General features: G+C 40.7%; 1 protein-coding gene across 1 annotated transcript in view; it reads left to right on the forward strand.

Annotated features, from left to right (window-relative positions):
• The first annotated feature begins 18,191 nt into the window (after positions 1-18,191).
• Positions 18,192-25,454, forward strand: part of suds3 (SDS3 homolog, SIN3A corepressor complex component) — a 72,449-nt gene continuing 65,186 nt past the window's right edge. Inside the window, exon 1 of the mRNA XM_059988309.1 lies at positions 18,192-18,710. Within this exon, the coding sequence (XP_059844292.1) occupies positions 18,599-18,710 (112 nt within the window). The 5' untranslated portion in view covers positions 18,192-18,598. The remainder of the gene's footprint in view (positions 18,711-25,454) is intronic.

Raw genomic sequence — 25,454 nt, forward strand, 5'->3', positions numbered from 1 at the left:
CTATCAGCTTTGCACATCTGGACACAGCAATTTTTCTCCATTTTTCTTTATAAAACTGCTCAAGCTCTATCAGATTGTATGGGAATCATGACCGAACAGCCTTTCAAGTCCAGACACAAATCCTCAACTGGATTGAGGTCTGGACTCAGACTTGGCCTCTTCAGGACATTAACTTGTTGTTTTTAAGCCATTCCTGTGTAGCTTTGGCTTTATGCTTGGGGTCATTGTCTTGCTGGACAAGTCGCAGTTCTCTTGCAGACTGCATCAGGTTTTCCTCCAGGATTTCCCTGTATTTTGATGCATTCATTTTATCCTCTACTTTCACAAGCCATCCAGGGCCTGATGCAGCCCCACCATGCTTCATGGTAGCGATGGTGTGTTTTTGATGATGTGCGGTGTTTGGCTTACACCAAACATAGCATTTAGTCTGATGATCAAAAAGCTCAGTTTTGGTTTCATCAGACTATAGAACCTTCTTCTGCCAAACTCTAGATGACATTTCATGTGAATTTTTTTCAGCAATGGTTTTCTCGTTTCCACTCTCCCATAAAGCTGTGACTGGTGATACACCAGGGTAACAGTTGCATACACAGTCTCTCCCATCTCAGACACTGAAGCTTGTAACTTCTCCAGAGTTTTCACAGGCCTCTTGGTAGCCTCCCTCACTCATCCCCTTCTTGCTTGGTCACTCAGTTTTTGAAGATGGCCTGCTCTTGACAGATTTACAGCTGTGCCATATTCTTTCCATTTCTTGATGATTGCCCTAACTATACCACAAGGGATATTCAGTGACTTGGAAATTTTCTTGTATCCATCTCCTGACTTGTGTTTTTCAATAACTTTTTTGCAGAGTTGCTTGGAGTGTTCACTTGTCCACACGATGTAGTTTTTGCCAGGATACTGACGCACCAGCAGTTGGACCTTCCAGATACAGGTGTTTTTTTTTTTACTATAGTCAATTGAAACAGCTTGATTGCACATAGGTCTCCAAAACCTAATCTCCATTTGACTAATGAAGTGACTTCTAAAACTGTTTGGCTACACAGTGCTGATTTGTGTCATATTAAAGGGGGAGGGGTGAATACCTATGCTACCAAATATTTTGTGTTTTACATTTGTAATTAATTTAGATCTTTGTAGAGATTTATTTTCACTTTGACACAAAAGTCTTTTTTGTTGATCAGTGTCAAAAAAGCCTAATTAAATCCACTATGATTCAATGTTGTAAAACAATAAAACATGAAAACTTCCAAGGGGGATGAATTCTTTTTATAAGCACTGTATATAGAGGAGAATATAAGCAAGAATCAGTAATAGACCCTAAATCAATGAGATATTTTGCACATTTTTGCAACTTAAGTCATTCTCTTCTGTTGTTTCAATTCTGTGCCCATAAATAATTAACACTTTGCTTTTTATAAAATTGTCGATGTCGGTTCTTAACTTACTTTGTGTAATGAATAGTTTTCTTTTATTTCTTTTTCTTTCTCATTATCAGAAAAAAATCCTATTAAACATTTTAAAATGACCACTATCCTGAACTTCAATGTTGCAGATAGTATATATAATTCAAGCAATCCTGGTTTCAAAGTCTTCTGATCATTAGAAGGGCTGACCTAATGAATATTATCGTTTGCATAAAGAACATAGCAAATTTCAGATGAAGCATTTCTTAGTGACATCAGTAAATTAAAAAACCTGCAGAAATTTCTTGAAGATGATACTGTAGCCAAAAGTACATAAAAGGAGAAAATGCAGGAAATACTCAGTTGTTCAGGGAGTGGCTGGGGATGGAAACAGGAAATGTTATATTTTAATGATTTTTCATGAGAACCAGTGGATGAATTTAAACGTTTTTGATGTTTTACATGTTTTCTTGTTCTTCAGTGTGATTTCTTAAGAAATATGGCCGATTTTGAATTTTTCCTGAATGACAGCAGTCCAGTTTGGCGGTTTGCTTTGACTGGGTCTCACACTGCAGTGGGATTTATGGTCAGAAAGCCTTGCAGCATAGAGGATCAAGTTGAAGTCACCTTTCACAAGGGATGTCATGCAGGTGCACTGGCTGAAGATGAGATTAAGCTTATTAGGTTGTTGACCAGCAAGTGTGACAGGTAGGATTTCCAGTAATCCAATAATTCACAGGCTTTACGCTTGTTTCCAGGTTACGGTTACTGTCCATCCAAGGCTTTTAATTTTTTAATTTTTATGTAGTTACAGTTATGTAAACAGGTCCTTCTTGCACCAAAGAGCCTGTGCTACCAAGTTCTCTATATCCCATTTTTGTCCCCTCTTTAACATAGGGTAAATACCAGGCCAGCTTTGGCCAATGTTTTGTAGTTATCAGAGCGCAGTGAATACTGTTGGTTCCCTCATAATAAAAAGACTTAGGCTGTCTGCATGATGCCCTGTCTATAAGGACCACTCATTAAAACATAAAGAATAGAAGCTGGAGTAGGCTCTTCAACCCCTTATGTCTGCCCTGCCATTTAACCTTTCACCTCAGCAGCACTTCCCCAAACTAACCTTATATCCCTTGATTATCTAACAATCTGCTGATCTCTGTCTTGCACAAGCTCAGTGACTGTTCCTCAGCTGTTCTGTTTCAGGAGAGAACTCAAATTATTCACGACCTCTTGGGTTGAATTTTTTCCTGCCTCTATCCTGAATGGCTTCCCCTTATTCTGAGGCCATGAGTCTAGGTAGTAGACATGCCAGTTACAGGAAACATACCCTATCAGACACCTTAAGAATTTTGAACAATTTGACATTCTTCTTAGCTTGACAGAGAATAGACCTGATCTACTTAATTCTCCCCTGTAACAACCAGCCTCAAGAATCAATCTGCCAAATCTTTGCAGGGCCGTGTGTCATAAACATAACCTTCCCAGGTTAGGAAACCAGACACAAGTTCCAGATACATACTCACTAGGGCTCTATATATTGCAGCAATAAAGATCAACATATAGTTTGCCTTTCTATTTAAAATCAGAGTCAAAATCAGGTTTAATATCACTGGCATATGTCGCAAAAATTGTTAACTTTGCAGCAGCAGTACAGTGCAATACATAATAATAGAGATAAAAAGACTGCAGATCGTGTGTGTGTGTGTGTGTGTGTGTGTGTGTGTGTGTGTGTGTGTGTGTGTATATATAAAATAAGTACTGCAAAATAAGAGAAATAAAAAAGTAGTGTGGCATCCATCATTAAGGACTCCCATCACCCAGGACATGCCCTCTTCTCATTGCTACCATCAGGAAAGTGGTACAGGAGCCTGAAGGCACACATTCAATGATTCAGGAACAGTTTCTCCAAATGCACATTGAACCCAGGAACACTACCTGACTACTTCTTTTCTCTTTTTGCACTACTTATTTAATTTAACTTTATAAATAAATATCTGTTAGAAGAAGTTTTAAATTGCAGATCACATCAGATTAGTTTATTGTCATGTATGCCAGCATACACTGGAATTCTTTGCACACAGAGTAAACATAATTACATGGTTATAATAATTAGAACAATAAATACAGCAGTGAGTGCAAAGCAGAAGAATGGTGCCAGAAGGAGAAGGTGTAGGGAGTAGGTTGAGGTTGATGTTTATTCAGAGAGAAGTAGAGAAACTGTTTGTGATTAGAAGCATGGATGGTTTCCTCAAAGCACATGTAGCAGAGATTAAGATATTTCTAGTGTTTGCTCCAGAGTGCTTACCATATGCCATCCTTTGCCTCCCCTGATACCTCCCCTTTACTATAGTTGTTTGGCCTCTCAACATGCAGGCTGCATTTCCCACATCTATGCTCTCACCCTCTCTCATCCTGCCCTGAATAATGACACAGTAGCTGTTGAATGGTGTGGGGTATGGATAGTTAATCAGTGAAGATTAGAAAAGGATATCTGATCAGAGTGCAGCAATACTCTGAGAGGGTATATGCTGAAAAGCTGTAAATTTCTAACTAAGGGACCTTAGTCTGAAGAAAGGGATTAGTCACATATGAGAAAATGATGGAACAACTCTTCATTTGGAGGATTCTCAAGCTTTTGGAATATTCTGCTGCATATGACTAAAAGTGTCCTGAACATGAGCTTGTGCACATCTGAGACTGATAGACCTTAGGCTCTAAGAAATGTCATTTATTTGGATTTTCAGAAGGCATTTGATAAGGTGCCACCCGTGAGGTGTTATAGTGTTACAGGAAAGATACTAGCATGGATAGCAGAATGGCTGACAGGCAGGAGGCAGCAAGGGGCCTTTTCAGGTTGGCTGCTGGTGATGAATGGTACTCCTCAAGGGTCAGTATTGTGACCGCTACCTTTCACATTGTTTGTCAGTGATTTAGATAATGGAATTGATGATTTTGTGGCCAAGTCTGTGGATGATACGAAGGTAGGTAGAGGGGTAGGTAGTGCTGAGGAAGCAATGCGATTACAGCTGGACTTTGGACAGATAGGAAGGATAGGCAAAAATGTGGCAGGTGGAATACAATTTTGGGAGATGTATGATAATGCATTTTGGTAAAAGGAACAAAAGTGCGGACTATTATCTAAAAGGGGAGAAGGTTCAAACATCAGAGGTGCAGAGGGACTTTGGTGTCTTTGTGCAAGACTCCCAGAAGGTTAAGTCAGTGATAAAGGAGGTAAATTCAATGTTTGCATTTATATATTGGCACTCTGGCACAGTGGTGACAAGAAAACAACCTCTCCCTCAATGTCACAAAATCAGGAGGTTTGTGGACCTCAGGAGGAACAGAGACAGGCTCACCTCTATTGACATCAATGGATCTGGGGTTGAGAGGGTGAACAACTTCAAGTTCCTCAGCATACACATCACTGAGGATCTCACTTGGTCTGTACATACCAGCCGTGCGGTGAAAAAAAGCACAACAGCGCCTCTTTCATCTCAGAGGGCTGAAGAAGTTCGGCAGGAGTACCTAAATCCTAAGGACTTCCTACAGGGGCAAAATTGAGAGCATCCTGACTGGCTGGTATGGGAACTGTACTTCCCTCAATTGCAAAGCTCTACAGAGAGTGGTGCGGACAGCCCAGCACATCTATGGTATGAACTTCCCACTGACTATTCAGGATACTTACAGCAACAGATGCGAAAAAAAATACTGGAAGGATTATTGGAGTCACTCCAACCACAAACTGTTCCAGCTGCTACCATCCAGGAAAGGGTACTGCAGCATTAAAGACAAGACCAACAGGCTCCCGGACAGCTTCTTCCACCAGGCCATCAGACTGATTAATTCATGCTGACACAACTGTATTTCTGCATTATATTGACTGTTCTGTTGTCTATTTTACTGTACATGCTACTTATTACGAATTACTACAATCTGTATATTACACATTCAGACGGAGATATAACGTAAAGATGTTTCCTCCTCACGTATGTGAAGGATGTAAGAAATAAAGTCAACTCAATTCAGTTCAGTTTCAAGGCAATAGAATATTAAAGCATGGAGATAATACTGCAGCTTTATAAGACACTAATCAGGCCACACTTGGAGTTTTGTCAACAGTTTTGGGCCCCATATCCCATAAGGGATGCGTTATCATTGAAGAGAGTCCAGAGGAGGTTCACGAAGATGATTCTGGGAATGAAAGGGTTAACGTATGAGGAGCATTTGGCAGGTTGGGGCCTGTGCTCACCAGAATTTAGAAGAATACAGGGGGATCTCAATGAAATCTACTGAATGTTGAAAGGACCATATAGGGTCAATGTGGAGAGGATGTGTCCTATGGTCAGGGTATCCAGAACTAGAGGGCATAGCCTCAAAATTGAGGGGTGATTCTTTAGAACAGAGGTAAGGAGGAATTTTCTTTTAGCCAGAGAATTGTAAACCTGTGGAATGCTCTGCCACAGAATGCGGTGCAGGCCAGGTCTGTTGGTATATTTAAGGCAGAAGTTGATCGTCTCCTGATCGGTCAGGGCATCAAAGGATATGGCGAAAAGGTCATGGGGTTGAGTGGGATCCCGGATCAGCCATGATGGAGTGGTGGAGCAGACTCAATGGACTGAATGGTCTAATTCTGCTCTTATGTCTTACAGTGTTATGGAATCAAGGGTTATGAGGAACAGACAGAAATGGACAGCTAGAACTGTACTTGTGTGCTGCAGGATAATGATAATCAGGAAAGAGCACAGAATGTAAGACAACATTCTGTTATAATAAAGACTACCTTAGAAAGGAAAAGAACATTGCAAAACAAAGCTCCATTTATACAGAACAATACATTGTAGATTATTTGCTAAGCTATTCCCCTTCCCCTATTTCAGGGCTTCATGCAATATTCCATGAAAAATGATAGGGAAGATCTATTGGTAGTGGATCAAACATTCTAAGACTGTGGTCACTGATGTCCAACCACAATCAACACAATTAATTAAAGTTGACAAAAAAAAACAAACGCTGGAGCTGGAAACTGAAGAGGACTTTAGAATTTATAAAACTAATGTATTCAGCTTAATTCAGTTTTTTTAAAATCGCAAATCAGGCTGTGGGTGTCATTTGAAAGATCAGCATTCCACATCTCTCAATGTGGCTTGAGAGGCCCACCTTAGAAGTTAACTTCAAACATAGATGTACAAGGCATAAAAACTCTAAACTGGTACGGAAACCAGTTTTCCTTCTTTAATGAATGGCAAAATCAGTTTGGTATATATGACAAGTTAACAGCTTCACGGTAACTCTTTAAATTACAAATTAAAAACTTCGTGGGTGGAATCTGAAATCACATTCTCTGAGTTATCTATCCAGCCAAGTTGATATATATTTAAATAGCAGTATCACATCATTACAACCTTCCAATTAAATTTAGTGGTGTTAGTTATGTTTTGTAACTCCAAAAATTGATCAAAAGAAAATCACAGGAACCAGGATAATTGTCTACTTTCAGCAGTTTTTCTTTAGTGAGGTGCTAACGTATGACATGGTGGCATGAAGACATATGCCATTCACGTACTTTTATATATAACCCGTAATGAATTGAGCAAACAAAGAATGTTTAATCAAACAATATATTTACAAGATTACTCAAATATTACTGAAATGTTAAATATACAATATTCCTCCCTGCTTAGCGATAAACTCTAACTCAATACAGAATGCATCTCCACTCAAATATGTAACATATTGCTATCTAGTCAACTTACAAAGTATTTAACCAGTATACTATATAATAGAACTACTTTCTTGACATCCACAGCATAGCAAATTTTAAATTGTCCCATTCAGGTCTAAAGATTTAACTGATGTGAAGGACTTCTTACTCTTGTGGGATAAAGTCTTTCCTGACAAGGGGGTTCACTGTGCTTGGCAGATGGCTATGAAACAATTTCAGGTTCTGGAGCCTCCTCCGTGGAGGTTGTAGGAGTTGACTCTAAGACCGCAGGAAGTGGTTCTGACAGCTCTGGATACTTTTCTTCTCTAACAAATGACCTTGTTGTCCTCATATGAGTGACGTGTCATCTCCAGATGACATCAAATGCAAATCTCCAGAGTATTCCAGTTCTGTCCTTAATCTTTCCAAGTAACCAATCTTGATCACCTCTGTAGTCTTTTGCCATGAGTGAATTGTTGAGCCTCTTTGTTTGAGAAGTCATCAGTTTGTCTCAGCTGTCTGTCCTGCATACTCCTTCTGTGATTGGGTTTGAGGAGATCCAAGTGTGAGTGTAAGGCATGGCCCAGGAGCAGCATAACTGGTGAGTTGTTGTTTGTTGAGTATGCTGCATTTCAATTTGCTAAAGGAAAGTAGGTGACTTTCTGATTCAGTGTGGTGTGTTAAGACCATAAGACATAGGAGCAGAATTAGATCATCCAGCCCATTGAGTCAGCTCCAGCATTCCATCATGGCTGATCCCACTCAAGCCCCTACACCTGCCTTCTTGCCATAGCCTTTATGCTCTCACTAATCAGGAAACGATCAAATTCCACCATAAGTGTACGCATGGACTTGGCCACCACCATCTGTGGCAGAGCTTTTTGCTGACATTGCTCACAGCGCTTTCTTTAGATTCTGGACAAATCTTTCCACCGAGTCATTTGTAGCTGGATGGTACAGTGCAGATGTAATACTATATGTCTTATTCCATTAATTTTCTGGAATGACTGAAAATGTTCAGCTACAAACTGTGGTTCATTGTCATTGACTGAGTGTTCTGGAGCACCAGTCCTTGAGAAAAGACTTCTCAACACATCAGCAGTGTGTGAGGCTGTAGTGGAAGCTATTGGGAACACTTCTGGCCACTTTGTAGCTGCATCCACTACTACCAAGAAATTTGTGCCCATGAATGGTCTGGCAAAATCCTCATGAATCCTCTGCCAGAGCAATGCAGACAAATCCCATATATGGAGTGGCACTGCTCTTGTTATCTTCTGGACATGTTGGCATCCTGAACAGAGCATGGCAAGCTGCTCAACCTGCTAATCTATCCCAGGCCACCAGACAAAGCTTCGAGCCAACACTTACATTTTGATCATGACTAGATAATCAGCATATAGGTCCTCCAACTGCTGGATGGTGCAACTCTCAATCCCCACATAGGGCAATCTCCGTCAAAAGCAATTTCATCCCAGCACTAGTAAAAACGGGGAGACTGGAATTTTGGCTGCGCATTCCAGCCATTCTGGGTGGCCATATAGACCTGAGATAGTGTGGGGTCATTTCTGGTTTCCATTTAGATAATCTCTGCCATAATAGGGGGACTTTTGATTTGCATTGGGGAAAATATGTCAAGAGGAGCCCTCTTTTGTAAATTATTCAGCTGTTTCTTTTTCCATGGGTAAATAGGACAATCCACCCATCAGCATCAGCATTTGTTCTCTTGAGTTTGACCTTTCAGTTGTGACTTCCAAGAAACAGAGTCCAACTCTGTTGCTGCCATTAGTAGAACACTATTCTATGGATTGAAAATGAACACCAGTGGTTGATGGTCAGTTAATAGGGTAAACTTCCTTCCATACATATTGGTTGACATGTTTTCCACCCCAAACTAGATTCAAAGCCTTGCTGTCAATCTGTAATCTGTGCATAATTTTTCTCTACAGTGGTGCAAAGGCTATGGGGCAATAACTTCCATCACTCACAACATGTGACATGACTACACCTATACCATCAGGTGAGGTGTCCAAGGGAAGCTTCACTGGATGATGTGATCATAATGTGTGAATACAGTTTCTTATGTCACCATTTCCTTTACCATGTGGAAAGCCACCTCACACTGTTTGTCCATTGCCATTTCTTCTTCATCTGTGGTAATGAGTTCAAAGGGTGGAGCACAGTAGCTAATTTTGGCAGGAACCTGTTATAGTAATTGACAAATCCAAAAAAAAATTACCACAACAGTGACACTTCCTTTAGCCTTGGAAGCCCCAAGATCACATGTATTACACACTAGTGTAGTTCTTGTGCATCAATGGAGTAACCATAATACATGATGCTTGGTTTAAAGAATTCACAATTGTTGCTTCATGCTCTAAGCCCATAGTCATCTATTCTTTTTAACGCTGTCTTGAGATTTTGTAGATGTTCCTTATCATCCTTACTACTAACAATGGTGTCATCCAGGAAACACTGAGCACATGGACAATCTTGCAGCTCCAGGTACATTCTGCCAGAGTGTAGGTGCAGCTGTTACTCCAAGAATAAGACTATTAGAGTGATAAAGCCCTTTATGAGTGTTAATGGTGAGAAACACTTTGGGCTCTTCTTCCACCTCCATCTGTAGGCAGGCTTCAGCTAAATCCACTTTGCTGAAGTGCTTCCCTCTGTAATGTGAAGAGTTAATTTGCTTGGCACTTGAAAGCTACTTCTGCTGTGCCAGTCATTGATTGGCCCATCAAGCAAGGCCCCACAATGTTGACCCTCCTGTTTTTACCACGTACTAGCACAATGTGGCTTGTTGGTTGATATATTTCACTAGAATGAATGTCATTCCTACAGGATTTATCTTTTTTTCCCAGTGTAAGTTATCTGCAGGCTTCAGTTCAGGATCTTTGATGTGCCTTTTCAACTCATTTTACAGAATGACTGTAACAGCTGAGTCAGTGTCCAATTCCAATTTAATTAATTTGCCATTCACTTTTGGTGTAAGCCATATTGCTTGTCGCTTGTTAGTTTTCATATGGTAAATCTTAAGGCTACTCAGTACTGTGTCACTCTCATCATTTTCAGATCTTTCATCAACAACATGCAGATTGGTGCCTTTATTGAAACTGCAACATGACATTTTAAGATCTTTTTCTCTTTTCTGTGCAGTCAATTTTTTTGTCTGCCTGACATGCTCTTTGTATGTGTCTGACTTTGTTGCATTTTCAACAAGTTTTCTCTTTAAATCTGCATTGGGCTGGTGTATGTGTGCCCCTGCCATGACAGTAAGTCATTTTGTTTGGCCAGGCAGGTTTCTGTTTAGACATTGCAGTTTTGTTCATGTTCACTTTCATTCTTGACTGAATCTCAATTGTTTCTCTGGTTGCTGTTTTCATTGATACAGTGACTTCAACTGCTCTTTTAAATGTGTGTTGTGCTTCAGTTAGAAGCTATTTTTAATGCTTTCTTGTAAATTTCCACAAAATAAATGATGTTTCAGTGCATCATTAAGCAGAAAAATTTAGTCACCTTGGCTGAAATGGGTTTCCCTTCTTTTTGATTCTGCTAATGAAACCTAAAGTGTTCTGTGATTAGCAATGGTTTCAGTTCTAAATGTTCCTACATTACATTCATATCAGCAAAGCTCATTTTGGCTGGTTTGGTTGCAGTAGCTAAAGTTCTAAGCAAAATGGATGTTTTTCCATCTGCTGTACTTAGCAACACTGACTCACTTTTCCCTGGCAGTTTCATTTGCTTCAAAATACTGCTCAATTCATGCAGTGTACATCCAGTTATCTGTTGTGCAATTGAACACATCTATTTTTCTGATGTATCAAGCCATTTCTGCTTTATTTAGTTATTATCTCCCAGTACTTTCTGCTTATGAATCCATGGCTGAGCTTGTTACTTGTTACTTTTGACCATTTTTCTGTCTCCCCTTCCAAAGAAAAACGTCCTGCACTTCAACTGGTAAGTAGTTGTCTCGGGTTCATTTTTAAACTTCCTTCTTGCCACTCTTATGTTTTGTAACTCCAGAAATTAATCAGAAGAAAAAAAAAACAGGAACTGGAATATTTACATACTTAGTTTTTCTTTAGAGAGGCACTCACATTTGACGTGGTGGCATATGCTATTCATGAACTTCTTACATATAACCCACATGAATTATGTAAACAAAGAATGTTTAATCAAACAATATATTACTCGAGTATCACTATTAAATACACTGCAGCACTAGAAGGCATCTCCATCTTACAAATACCATAAAGCACACAGTATCATCACCTAAAACTGGATTATGTGGTAATGGAAAGGCAACCAACATGTTCTGCTGAAAATTATGTCATGGATTTCTAAGTGTCCAAAGATTCTAAAAAGCAAAATAACAGGCAGAACCAAGTAACTCATTCTTTTGAGCCATCATTTTAAAACAATGGTGCAACTTTTCCTAGCATAGTAAATGTTAACATTACTTTATACCAGGAACAGTAATACAGTGTTTAATTTATAAACATTGATGTAAAAGGCACTTATCAACTATATAATTAGACTTATCTAAAAGATTGTATTTGCAAATGGAAAATAGAAATGTCAAGCAAATCTGTTACTAAAATTGAATTTGTATTTATACTCAAATCATGACCACAGGAAGTAAGTTAAGTTGACAAGAAGTGAAAAATGTTGCAGAACTTTATTTCTGATGCATGTCAATCACACTTCAATCAATAAATCAAAAAGTACGGTATAGATTGAAAATAAACCTAATTATTTTTCTTTTTTTTCTCTTATCTTTGATATTTTGCTTTTTCCCTTGATGGCCAAGAACCATGGCTATGTGTACAATTGTGTACTGTCCTGATGAAGAATCTAGGTCTGAAATGCTGACTGTACTCCTTTCCATAGAATCTGCCTGGCCTGCTGAGTTCCTCAAGCATTTTGTGTGTGTTGCTTGGATTTCCAGCACCTGCAGATTTTCTCTTATTTATGTATACAATTTTTCTTTTATCTTAGTGAAAGTGATTTTGGTGTACTTTTAACATTGCGTCTTTTACAGTAAGTGCACCTATAAGATTGCGCAACATGAAGAATATAACAGTACTAATTAAAATTTACTGAGACTCCGGTGAATTAAATGAGCGCATCGGATGATGCGATGAACGTGGCTCAGTGCTCTTTGACTGTCACAGGCAACTGAAAATACTGATAGAAACACAAGTTCCTTCTTCAGAAAATTCAGGTATTGACAAGACTGAGCAAGAAAGGGTGTGATTCTCTCACAGGAGAACCAAGAAGCCACCAAATTACTCAATAACAATTTGCACTTATATAGTATTTTTAATTCAACAAAATGGCTCTAAGTATTGTTTAAAGACAAAATGTGATACCTAGCCACAAAAGATAATGGTAGGTCAGATTATTGATAGGCTGCTCAAATTGTTTCCACTGAGTTTTGTTTTACTTATTATCAAGATGTCATTGCTTTAGGATAGGCCAACATTTACTGTCCATCCATAATTGCCTTTGAGAATGTAGGAAGGGCCATGCACTTGAAGTGTTGGAGTTTCGCTGGTGAAAGTAATGTGACAATGCCATTTGGGAGGGTATTCCAAGATTTGGACCCAGGTGTTGAGAAAGAATGACAATATATTTCCAGCAACACACACAAAATGCTGGTGGAATGCAGTAGGCCAGGCAGCATCTATAGGGAGAAGTCCTGTTGATGCTTCGAGCCGAGACCCTTTGTCAGGACCCTTCGTCCTTGTAAATAAAGTGAACAGTTTTGTAGTCTGAGGGCATGGAGCTTCTTGAGTGATGTTCAATTTGTATTCATCCAGGCAAGTAAAAAATGTTCTATCAGACTTTGAACTGTGCCCTTTTAGAAGGTGGAAAGATTCTGGGGTAACAAGTGGGTTACTCAGAAAAGGTAAGAAATCTCTGACCATTTTTAAAAGTATGTTACATATATAAGACCATAAGACTTGGCCTCCTCTGCAGTCTGTGGCAGTGGATTCCACAGATTCGCTACTCTCTAGCTAAAGGAAATCCTCCTTACCTCTGTTCTAAAGGGTCCCCTCTCAATTTTGAGGCTGTGCCCTCTAGTTTTGGATACCCCGACCATAGGAAATATCTTCTCCACATCCACCCTTTCTAGTCCTTTCAACATTCGGTAAGTTTCAACGAGATCCCTGCACATTCTTCTAATTTCCAGTGAGCACAGGCCCAAAGCTGCCAAACGCTCCTCAGGTGTTAACCCCTTCATTCCCATAATCAGTCTCGTGAACCTCCTCTGGACTCTCTCCAATGACAGCACATCCTTTCTGAGATATGTCTATTTCAATTTTAATTACTGGGCAATTGTAAAATCCAGGATATTGATGATGGGGGACTTTTTATCATTGAATATCAAGAATAGTTTTTTTTGGATGTGATAATTATCTGGTGGTGTGGCATGATGTCTGCAGTAAAGGAATGCCATTGGGCTTAAGTGGAGTATTAATGATACCATGGACCAGTTGAACTAAATAGTTTCTTTCTATTCCGTAATTCTATGTAAATATTAACAACCTCGTACATTTAAAGTTAACAGTTAAATATTAGCTTTATTTGTCACATGTATATTGAAACTCACAGTGAGTGTGGGAGGAACCCAGAGTATCTGGAGGAAACCCATACAGTTACAAAGGGAATGTATAAACTCCATACAGACAGAGGCAAGAATTGAACTGCAAGCTTACAGCTGCAGACTGATATATTAGTCCACATTATCTCATTATTGGTCTGGGCTGCATCATTTTATTTCTACATTATATTGGGGTTTAATGCTAGCCTAAGGTAATGTTTTGCTCGGACTCCCTGTGCAGATTCTTAGCCTGATCTGTGTTGTGTGTGGTCACAAGGGTGAAGATTGGATTGATCTTTATTGATATAGATTGAGGCTCCTATATAAATAATTGTAAAGAGCTGTATCAACGTAAAGAGCTGGATATTTCCAGACTTGACCCATTACCCAGAGTCACTTCTTAAACTCCTGTTTGCCTGCACTAATCTAGACTAGATGTTGAAGGCTGATCTCACTGGATAGACAAATCCCTATGGCAAGCAGGACTCAAGCTGAGATAATTCATATTCAGATGCATCAAAATAATTATAGTTATCAATGAGGTGTATAAAAGCCTTAAATGAAAGTTTAAAGGCATTCAGAAACTAAATTACTTTTTCTATTCTTTGGGCCAAGAGCTCCAGCTGAAATGAATGACTTTTGTCAGGTCTGAGCTAATGTAGGATCAGAGAACTCAGTCCACTGCTGGACTCCATAGAGGCATCTGGCATTCATTTTGTTGCAGGCTTTCAGCTCTGATTGAGTTTGGGACTAAACTGTATCTAAATCTCTTCTTTTTGGGTGGCCCTTTGGGAATGTGAATGTCTTACTTCCACAGTGATTTTGTGATGGTTGATGGCACCAATGTGGGGCCTGCAGGTTTTACCACAGATGGGGTAGGGGGTGTCTGATGGGACAACAGGGTAGGTGGCTGTAAGGTAGTGTACTCCTCCTGCTTTTACCAGCCTTTCTCGTGCTCTTGAAGGATGTGTTTGAATGCCATTTTAAAGGTTCCTTCACTTTGAGCAGCCATGGGCCAGGGATTCTCAAGAGTAAAAGGAATGTTGCTATTTTTTTCAAGGAGGCTTTGAGAACATTCTTGAATCCCTCTCTACTGGCTGGTTATCTTTCCCTGCAACAGCCCTTTGAATAGATTACCTACTTATGGAGGAATACAAATGACCTGACCAGCCCAATGGAGTCAATGAATGTAATTAGGCCCTCAAAAATTTGGATGTTGTCCTGGTTGATGTTGGCTTGCTTATCCTTCTGGTGGATACTTTGGTAGTAAACTTCCTTTATGCTCTGAGCTGCCTGTAGGTGTGTGAGAGCAAGTTTATACCTGCACCTAACATTTGGACCATCAGTCTGTGAGCATGTATCCAAGTAGTTGAATGCCAGCTGATGCTTGTATAGTTGGTGGCCACAGTCAGGCAAATTCACCCCACTAAACAATATTGATGTCTGACAGGAGTGAGATGACGACAGCCAAAATCAGGCAGGTGTTGGAAATAACGTTGGAGGTATTTTGAAATAAAATTACTAGGAATGCACAGTGACTAAGCACCTGTGTCGAAATCAACAGGATCAATATTAACTCTAGTGTATTCAAGGGAGAAAATAGATCATAATTGTTGCAAAAATTGCTCTAACAAGTATGAATTAAATAAGTGACATTAAAGAAAATATTTCCAGGGTTGATCCAGACAATAAATCTTTGAGATTTACAAGGAAGGAAAGAATTCAGAAGAATGCTAAATGAGCTGAGAGTTCAATATGCTGTTTTTCATTTCCCAAGAAACACAGAATATTAGAAGTGACACCATCAAACATGGGTGTTTACCCCATTTGCCTGAGATATAAGTGATTCTTATTTAAACTCATGGGTTACGTTGGTGGCAGTATGACCAAAGCAGTCTGTCATTTTTAAAAAATCTCCTGAGTATAAGTGCCTATTTGCAACTTGAAGCAATATGCATAAAATGCTGGAGGAACTCAGCAGGTCAGGCAGTTTCTATGGAAATGAATAAACAGTTGCTGTTTCATGCTGAGACCCTTCAGGCAGACATCTTCCCCCTTCCTTTTCAGTCCTGAAGAAGGGTCTCAGACTGAAACATCGGAAAAAGCCTCTGACTATCCACACAATCAATGCCTCTCATCATCTTATACACGTCTGTCAGGTCACCTCTCATCCTCCATCGCCCCAAGGAGAAAAGGCTAAGTTCACTCAACCTATTCTCATAAGGCATGCTCCCCAATCCAGGCAGCATCCTTGTAAATCTCCTCTGCACCCTTTCTATGGCTTCCACATCCTTCCTGTAGTGAGGCGACCAGAACTGAGCACAGTACTCCAAGTGGGGGCTGACCAGGGTCCTATAAAGTTATAACATTACCTCTCGCTCTTAAACTCAATCCCATGGTTGATGAAGGGCAATGGGTAATACTGTGGTGAACTACATATACCTGTCTGGACACGCCCCCCCCCCCGCCCCGCTGACTGCTCCTGTGGATCCTCCTTCAGACCCCTGAATAAAGGCGATCGGAGGCACTGCTCCTCCCTCAGTCTCCAGGATGTTGTGTGGTGGGCTCTTGCTGCTGACGGTGCTTTCTTCCAGCTAATAAAAGCCTACCTTGACTCACGTCTCTGAGAGTTATTGATGGTGCATCAAATACACCGTATGTCTTCTTAACCAGAGTCAACCTGTGCAGCTGCTTTGAGCATCCTATGGACTCAGACCCCAAGATCCCTCTGATCCTCCACACTGCCAAGAGTTTTACCATTAATACCATCATATTTGACCTACCAAAATGAACCACCTCACACTTATCTGGGTTGAACTCCGTCTGCCACTTCTCAGCTCAGTTTTGCATTCTAAAAATGTCCTGCTGTAGCTTCTGACAGCCCTCCACACTATCCACAACAACCCCAACCTTTGTGTCATCAGCAAATTTACTAACCTGTCTCTCCACTTCCTCATCCAGGTCATTTATAAAAATCACGAAGAGAAGAGGTCCCTGAGGCACACTACTGGTCACCGACCTCCATGCAGAATATGACCATCTACAACCACACTTTGCCTTCTGTGGGCAAGTCAATTCTGGATCCACATAGCAATGTCCCCTTGGATCCCATGCCTCCTTACTTTCTCTATAAGCCTTGCAGGGGGTATCTTATCAAATGCCTTGCTGAAATCCATATATACTACATCTACTGCTGCTTAGACACATCCTCAAAAAAGTCAATCAGGCTCGTAAGGCACGACCTGCCTTTGACAAAGCCATGCTGACTATTCCTAATCATATTATGCCTCTCCAAATGTTCATATATAAATCCTGCCTCTCAGGATCTTCTCCATCAACTTACCAACCACTGAAATGGCATAAAAAAATTCCAATACTAGTAGCTTTAGGCAGTAAACTGGTACCTCACACAAATATCTCTGGCCAGTCTCCTGTAATTTCATACCTAGCTTTCCACAATGTCTTAGGATACACCTGGACAGGCCCCAGGATTTGTCCATGTAATAATTCTTTAAGATTGGCAACACCTCCTCTTCTATAATATGAATACATTCCAAGGCATCAATATTCATATCACTTAATTCCTGATCTCCACTGTAAAATGTGACCAGCAGTACATTTTTAACTTCAATATTGTAGTGTGCACAAATTGAAGTGAGAATCATGTTGAATATCAAAAGGACAGGGCAGAAGAGAGATTTGATTGGATTATCCCACAGTCAGCACTTGAGCTCCATGTGCTCCTGACAGAGAGACTCAAGCAGTGTCCAAACGCCTCTGTCCATCTCCACAGAATCAGGTGAAGGAGTCCATTTCTCATATTTTGTTTATATTTTCTCAATACATCTTTGAGAAGATTATTAAAACAGTTTCTCACTCTTCTTTAGATTGCTTGCCACCTAAGAGCTAACAATGCTTGCTGTGGGAGACAGGTATCAGACTTATGGACAGAGTGGGCCACCTATTGAAGCTGGCAGGGCTTATGCCTATAGCTTAAAATCTGAGGACTTTGACCTGGGAAAGAACACCAATGCCAATTCACCTATTCCACTGGTGGATTTGATGATAACATTTACTTTGAACTTTGAATTATTACCTGCGAAGTAACGGGAATGTTCTTTTAAACTCGAAGAACACATTATTTACAAGATGTTAAAACAGCTAACTTGGTGTCCACTGGGATTTATTTGTCAGAATAAACTTTTCCATTGGGAACATTTTAGGTAATGTTTTTAAATACTTTTCACCAGTTAGCAGCCTACTTGCCTTTAATCTGGTAGTTTAAAAACTTCAGTAAATTGAAGGGACTTGCTTATAGTTCGCTGAATGTGATTGATGAAAAATCCAAAGTGAAAACACAGCAAAGCTCCGGGAAAAAAACATTCAGCAGCTCAATCAACTAGCTGGAAAAACTATTATAACGTTTTATATCATTTACATTTATTGATATCTTTAAGAAGATTTATTAAAATTACAAAACAGCAAATTTCAATGTGTTAGAGTGCATGCAATACATCAGAAACTGACATTTTTCTTCCAAAGAAACATTTGAAGGGAAATAATTCAAAACGACAACATTGCACACTGGTTACAAGCGTCGTTCAGCGGAGCCCGGCCGGCTCGCGCCAGTAGAGAGGTCCCACCGGGTAGCTGCCCCTGTCTCTGCCTGATGCCGATTTTCAAAGTCCGTCTGGATGGTAGGGCTCACTCTCGTCACCGGAGTCGGCTGGCCGTCGTGCTGCTGTTGTGGTAACCGGGCGATCGCTGCCGGTTGTGCTTGCTGCCCTCCTGGGTGGTGCGAGGCCCCGGCAGGCGGGCGGCAGAGCGCCGGTCGGTGTGTGCTTGCCCGGGGAGGGAGAGGGGGCGGGCAGCTCGGCGGGGAAGATGTCCGCAGCTCTCCTCTCACCCATTGTCGACTATTATAACGACGAGGAGGAGCTAGACAGCGTCGACGATGAGGACGAACGTAGTGTCCGCGGCCGCGACTCGGATGAAGGTAACTTCCCGTCCGTTTGCGGCGGAGGGTGCGGGAGAGGGAGGGTTGCTGCAGCCGGCTTGTGGGCCTCAGGTACAGAGGCGGAGACCGGTAGGTAACCGCATCCCGGGAGTACAGGCAGATCCCTGGGCCTCCACTATTGCCCTACAAATAGGGGGAAGTGGGTTGTCTGGGGTAACAGCGGCAGTGGCTGGTGCGGTAAGCCTGCACAAACTTTAAGCAAACTCCCACGAGAAAAGCAACTCGGTCTCATTGATTGACTCCCAGACCATATCTCAATGTTCTCTTATTTTTGTGGACTTTAGTCATTTCAACATGTCTTTGAGTGTTGGGGTAGCTTTAGAGCAGCAAACGGTTGAGAAATTGTTCTGTTATTTTCACCCTTTTCCATTCAAATTTAATGCAGAGTCACTTGTTCCCATTGGGACCCTGTCCAAATAGATGTTATTAGTATGCTAGTGTTAGTAGGTAGTAGTGATATTTACAGCTTTTTCATACTCGGGTCTCCACGTTTGAGCAAATTAAGTATATTGGATAGTGCAGGGTATTTAATTAAATTTAATTAAATTTTTCACATCCTAACTTGGATTGTTTTGGATATATCCTTTCAATCCCTTTGCACCCAGAATATCCATAGCAGAATTGTATGAAAGATTGGTTCTGTTAATATTGCGAGTTAAGTGAGGAACATTCTGACATATGTTCATGTTTACATGGCCTGCTATGGAAGCACCAATGCCCTGGAACAGAAAAGTGTACAAAAAGTAGTGGGTACAGCCTAGTCCATCATAAGTAAAGCCCTCCACACCGCTGAGCATATCTACATGGAGAACTGTCGCAGGAAAGCTGCTTCCATCATCAAGGACCCCCATCATCCAGGCTATGCTAATTTCTCATTGCTGTAATCAGGGAGGATGTACAGGAGCCTCAGAACCCACATCGCCAGGTTCAGGAGCAGTTATTATCGCTCAGCTATCAGACTTTTGAATGAAAAGGGGTAACTTCACTCACCCCATCACTGAACTGCTCCCACAACCTATGGACTCACTTTCAGGGACTCTTCATCTTATGTTCTTTGTACGTGTTGCTTATTAATTTATTATTTGCTTCCCTTTTGTATTTGCGCAGTTGACTTTTGCGCAATAGTTGTTTGTCTGCCTTGTTGGTGGTGGTCTTTCATTGATTCTATTGTGTTTCTTTTATTTGCTGTGCATGTCTGCAAGAAAATGAATTTCATGGTTGAATTTAGTGACATTTAATACTTTGATATTAAATTTACTTTGAACTTTTGACATGTAATTGTTCTGATTGCTTTTGGTGCTTGTTAATATTTGGTATTTCAGCATCTAAACTGGTAATAATTGAAACAACAACACACACAAAATGCTGGTGGAACACAGCAGGCCAGGCAGCATCTATAGGGAGAAGCGCTGTCGACGTTTCGGGCCGAGACCTTTCGTCAGGACTAACCAAAAGGAAAGTTAGTAAGAGATTTGAAAGTAGTGGGGGGAAGGGGAAATGCAAAATGATAGGAGAAGACCGGAGGGGGTGGGATGAAGCTACGAGCTGGAAAGGTGATTGGCGAAAGTGATACACAGCTGGAGAAGGGAAAGGATCATGGGACGGGAGGCCTGAGAAGAAAGAAATGGGGAGGGGAGCACCAGAGGGAGATGGAGAACAGGCAAACAACTAAATATGTCAGGGATGGGGTAAGAAGGGGAGGAGGGGCATTAACGGAAGTTAGAGAAGTCAATGATTGAGTTATTTTTTTACAATGATAGTCAAATAGTATAAATTAATTACCCTGGTCAAGGTCAAATTTGATTTGATTGGGTCAGATTTTAAATTTATCCCAAGCAGACCTTTTGTTTTCATTTCAAGCTATGATTTGTCTCCAAAAGGATTGTGCAATGGATGCTTCAAACTATTTAATTATGCAAAATGTATATAATAGATGATGCGGACAAGCTCAATTTTATTTATTTATCTTGTGTTTCCTTCATGATCTTCCTCAAGTCCAGTATAGCAGCTGATTCTTCTGGACTTGGCTGTTCATATATTTACCGAGACACCTTTGGTGACAAATATTTAAACTCTTCCATCTGTGTGTACTCCTTATGCTGCTGAGCTGCCTTCAACATGGAGTAATTCTGATTCATTAATTGAAGGAAGACAGGTGGTAAACAACAGGGGTTTCCTTTGTCCATATTTGACTGAATCACTGCAAACCATGGAAGTTCACAGCAACATTAAGGACTTCTAGAACTTCGATACAATTGTGCCTTCATTATGGGTGGGCCTCTTTTTTAAAAAAACTTTGAGTGGAATGTAACTTGGGATAGCTTTGGAGGAGTCTTGGACATTGGTAGAAGGTGTGATTCTGGGAGAAAGGTATCCAACTTCGTTGATGCAATAATTGTAGGCTGTAACTGATTTCAGAATGAAGAGTTGGTGCTGTGGGTTTGAAATCCATACAAGTCAGAGAAATAAGAGAGTAAATTTCCTTCCCAGAGAAAATCGCTTTAAGTTTTCTGCTAAACCAGCAACTTCATAATAAGTTTACTCATAAGGAATGCTGACATTTTTCTTAGAGTAATACGAATGCAGAAGTGAGATTATGACATGGTTGTGCACTCTTTGGAGTCACATATTCAACTTGGGGTTTCTTGGCGCTTAGAAAGTATACATCTTACGAGGGGTGATTGATAAGTTCATGGTCTAAGGTAGAAGGAGTCAATTTTAGAAAACCTAGCACATTTATTTCTCAACATAGTCCCCTCCTGCATGTACACACTTAATCCATTGGTCGTGGAGCATACTGATCCCTCCTTTGTAGAAGTGGTCCACAGCAGAGGTGATTGATAAGTTTGTGGCCTAAGGTAGAAGGAGATGAGTTATACAGCTCTCATTACATGCATGTGCAGTTCAACTCTGAGTGAAAATGCAGTAAGTTTACAATTAATAACTCATCTCCTTCTACCTTAGGCCACAAACTTATCAAGCACCCCTGCTGTGGACCATTTCTGGAAGTTTAAGACACTGATTTCTACAAAGAAGGGATCCATATGCTCCATGAGTGCTGGACTAATTGTGTAAATGTAGGAAAAATAAACGTGCTAGGTTTTCTAAAATTGACTGCTTCTACCTTAGGCCACAAACTTATCAATAACCCCTCATACATTCCTTGGCATGAAATTGGAGAATTGTACAAATATAACTTGTATTTTGCAACAGTCTTCACTGTGGAAGACACTAGTAGTATGGTGGAAGTACCAGGTGTCAGGCAGCATGAAGTGTGTGAAGTTAGCATGACTAGAGAGAAGGTTCTTGGGAAACTGAAAGGTCTGAAGGTAGATAAGTCACCTGGATCTGATGTTGTACACCCCAGAGGTAGCTGAAGAGATCGTGGAGGCATTAGTAATGATCTTTCTAGAATCACTAAGTTCTGGAATAGTTCTGGAAGATTGCAAATGTCACTCCACTCTTCAAGAAGGGAGAGAGGCCGAAGAAAAGAAACTATAGAAACATAGAAAATAGGTGCAGGAATAGGCCATTCGGCCCTTCGAGCCTGCACCGCCATTCAGTATGATCATGGCTGATCATCCAACTCAGAACTCTGTACCTGCTTTCTCTCCATACCCCCGATCCCTTTAGCCACAAGGGCCATATCTAACTTCGTCTTAAATATAGCCAATGAACCGGCCTCAACTGTTTCCTGTGGCAGAGAATTCCACAGATTCATCACTCTCTGTGTGAAGAAGTTTTTCCTCATCTGGGTCCTAAAAGGCTTCCCCTTTATCCTTAAACTGTGTCCCCTCGTTCTGGATTTCCCCAAGATTGGAAACAATCTTCCTGCATCTAGCCTGTCCAATCCCTTTAGAATTTTATACGTTTCAATAAGATCCCCCCTCAATCTTCTAAATTCCAGTGAGTATAAGCCTAGTCGATCCAGTCTTTCTTCATATGAAAGTCTTGCCATCCCAGGAATCAATCTGGTGAACCTTCTCTGTACTCCCTCTATGGCAAGAATGTCTTTCCTCAGATTAGGGGACCAAAACTGCACACAATACTCTAGGTGCAGTCTCACCAAGGCCTTGTACAACTGCAGTAGAACCTCCCTGCTCCTGTACTCAAATCCTTTTGCTATGAATGCCAACTTACCATTTGCTTTTTTCACCGCCTGCTGTACCTGCATGCCCACCTTCAATGACTGGTGTACAATGACACCCAGGTCTTGTTGCACCTCCCCTTTTCCTAATCGGCCACCGTTCAGATAATAATCTGTTTTCCTGTTCTTGCAACTAAAGTGGATAACCTCACATTTATCCACATTAAATTGCATCTGCCATGAATTTTCCCACTCACCTAACCTATCCAAGTCACCCCGCATCCTCTTAGCATCCTCCTCACAGCTAACACCGCCGCCCAGCTTCGTGTCATCCGCAAACTTGGAGATGCTGCATTTAATTCCCTCGTCAAAATCATTAATATATATTGCAAACAACTGGGGTCCCAACACTGAGCCTTGTGGTACCCCATTCTGAGCCTGCCATTCTGAAAAGGTCCCGTTTACTTCCACCCTTTGCTTCCTGTCTGTCAACCAATTCTCTATCCACATCAATACTATACCCCGAATACTGTGTGCTTTAAGTTTGCACACTAATCTCCTGTGTGGGACCTTGTCAAAAGCCTTTTGAACATCTAAATATACCACATCCACTGGCTCTCCCCTATCCACTCTACCAGTTACATCTTCAAAAAATTCTATAAGATTCGTCAGACATGACTTTCCTTTCACAAATCCATGCTGACTTTGTCCGATGATTTCACCTCTTTCCAAATGTGTTGTTATCACATCTTTGATAACCAACTCTAGCACTTTCCCCACCACCGATGTCAGACTAACCGGTCTATAATTCCCCGGTTTCTCTCTCCGGCCTTTTTTAAAAAGTGGGGTTACATTAGCCACCCTCCAATCCTCAGGAACTAATACTGAATCTAAAGAGTTTTGAAAAATTATCACTAATGCATCCACTATTTCTTGGGCTACTTCCTTAAGCACTCTGGGATGCAGACCATCTGGCCCTGCGGATTTATCTGCCTTTAATCCCTTCAATTTACCTAACACCACTTCCCTACTAACATGTATTCCCCTCAGTTCCTCCATCTCACTAGACCCTCGGTCCCTTACTATTTCCGGAAGATTATTTATGTTCTCCTTAGTGAAGACAGAACTAAAGTAGTTATTCAATTGGTCTGCCATGTCTTTGTTCCCTATGATCAATTCACCTGTTTCTGACTGTAAAGGACCTACATTTGTCTTGACCAATCTTTTTCTTTTCTTGTATCTATAAAAGCTTTTACAGTCAGTTTTTATGTTCCCTGCCAGCTTTCTCTCATAATCTTTTTTCCCTTTCCTAATTAAGCCCTTTGTCCTTCTCTGCTGGTCTCTGAATTTCTCCCAGTCCTCAGGTGTGCCGCTTTTTTTTGCTAATTTATATGTTTCTTCTTTGGACTTGATACTATCCCTAATTTCCCTTGTCAGCCACGGGCGCACTACCTTCCCTGGTTTATTCTTTTGCCAAACTGGGATGAACAATTGTTGTAGTTCATCCATGCAATCTTTAAATGCTTGCCATTGCATATCCACCGTCAATCCTTTAAGTATCATTTGCCAGTCTATCTTAGCTAATTCACGTCTCATACCTTCAAAGTTACCCTTCTTTAAGTTCAGAACCTTTGTTTCTGAATTAACTATGTCACTTTCCATCTTAATGAAGAATTCCACCGTATTATGGTCCCAAGGGGTCTCACATGACAAGATTGCTAACTAACCCTTCCTCATTGCTCAATACCCAATCTAGAATGGCCTGCTCTCTAGTTGGTTCTATAGGCCAGTTAGTCTGACTTCAGTGGTTGGGAAGATGTTGGAGTCGATTATCAAGGATGAGTTCTCAGGGTACTTTGAGGCACATAACAAAATAGGTTGTAGTCAGCATGGTTTCCTCAGGGGAAAATCTTGCCTGTCATATCTTTGGAATACTTTGAAGAAATAACAAGCAGGATAGACAAAAAAATCAGTTGATGTCGTGCACTTGGATTTTCTGAAGGCCTTTGATAGGGTGCCACACATGAGGCTGCTTAACAAACTACGAGCTCATGGTATTACAGAAAAGATTCTAACATGAATAAAGCAGTGGTTGATTGGCAGGAGGCAAAGAGAGGGAAGAAAGGGAGCCTTTTCTGACTGGCTGGTGGTGACCATTGGTGTTCCATAGGGGTCAGTATTGGGATGATTTTTGTACGTTATATATCAATGATTTGGATGATGAAATTGATGTCCTTGTTGCAAAGTTTGCAGATGATATGAAGATAAGTGGAGGGGCAGGTAGTTTTGAGGAAGTAGAGAGGCTACAGAAGAACTTAGACAGACTAGGAGAATGGGCAAAGAAATGGCAGATGGAATACAGTGTTGGGAAGTATATGGCCATGCACTTTGCTAGAAGAAATTAAGGGATTGACTGTTTTAAATGAAGAAAAAATAGTAAAACCTGAGGTGCGAAGGAACCTTGGAGTCCTTGTGCAGGATTCCCTAAAGGTTAATTTGCAGGTTTAGTCTGTGATGAGGAAGGCAAATGCAATGTTAACATTTGTTTCAAGTGGACTAGAATATAAAAGCAAGGGTGTAATGTTGAGACTTTGTAAAGCACAGATGAAGCCTCACTTGGAGTATTGTGGGCAGAT

The sequence above is a fragment of the Hypanus sabinus genome, chromosome 13 (assembly GCF_030144855.1).
Source record: "Hypanus sabinus isolate sHypSab1 chromosome 13, sHypSab1.hap1, whole genome shotgun sequence".
Lineage (NCBI taxonomy): Eukaryota > Metazoa > Chordata > Chondrichthyes > Myliobatiformes > Dasyatidae > Hypanus > Hypanus sabinus.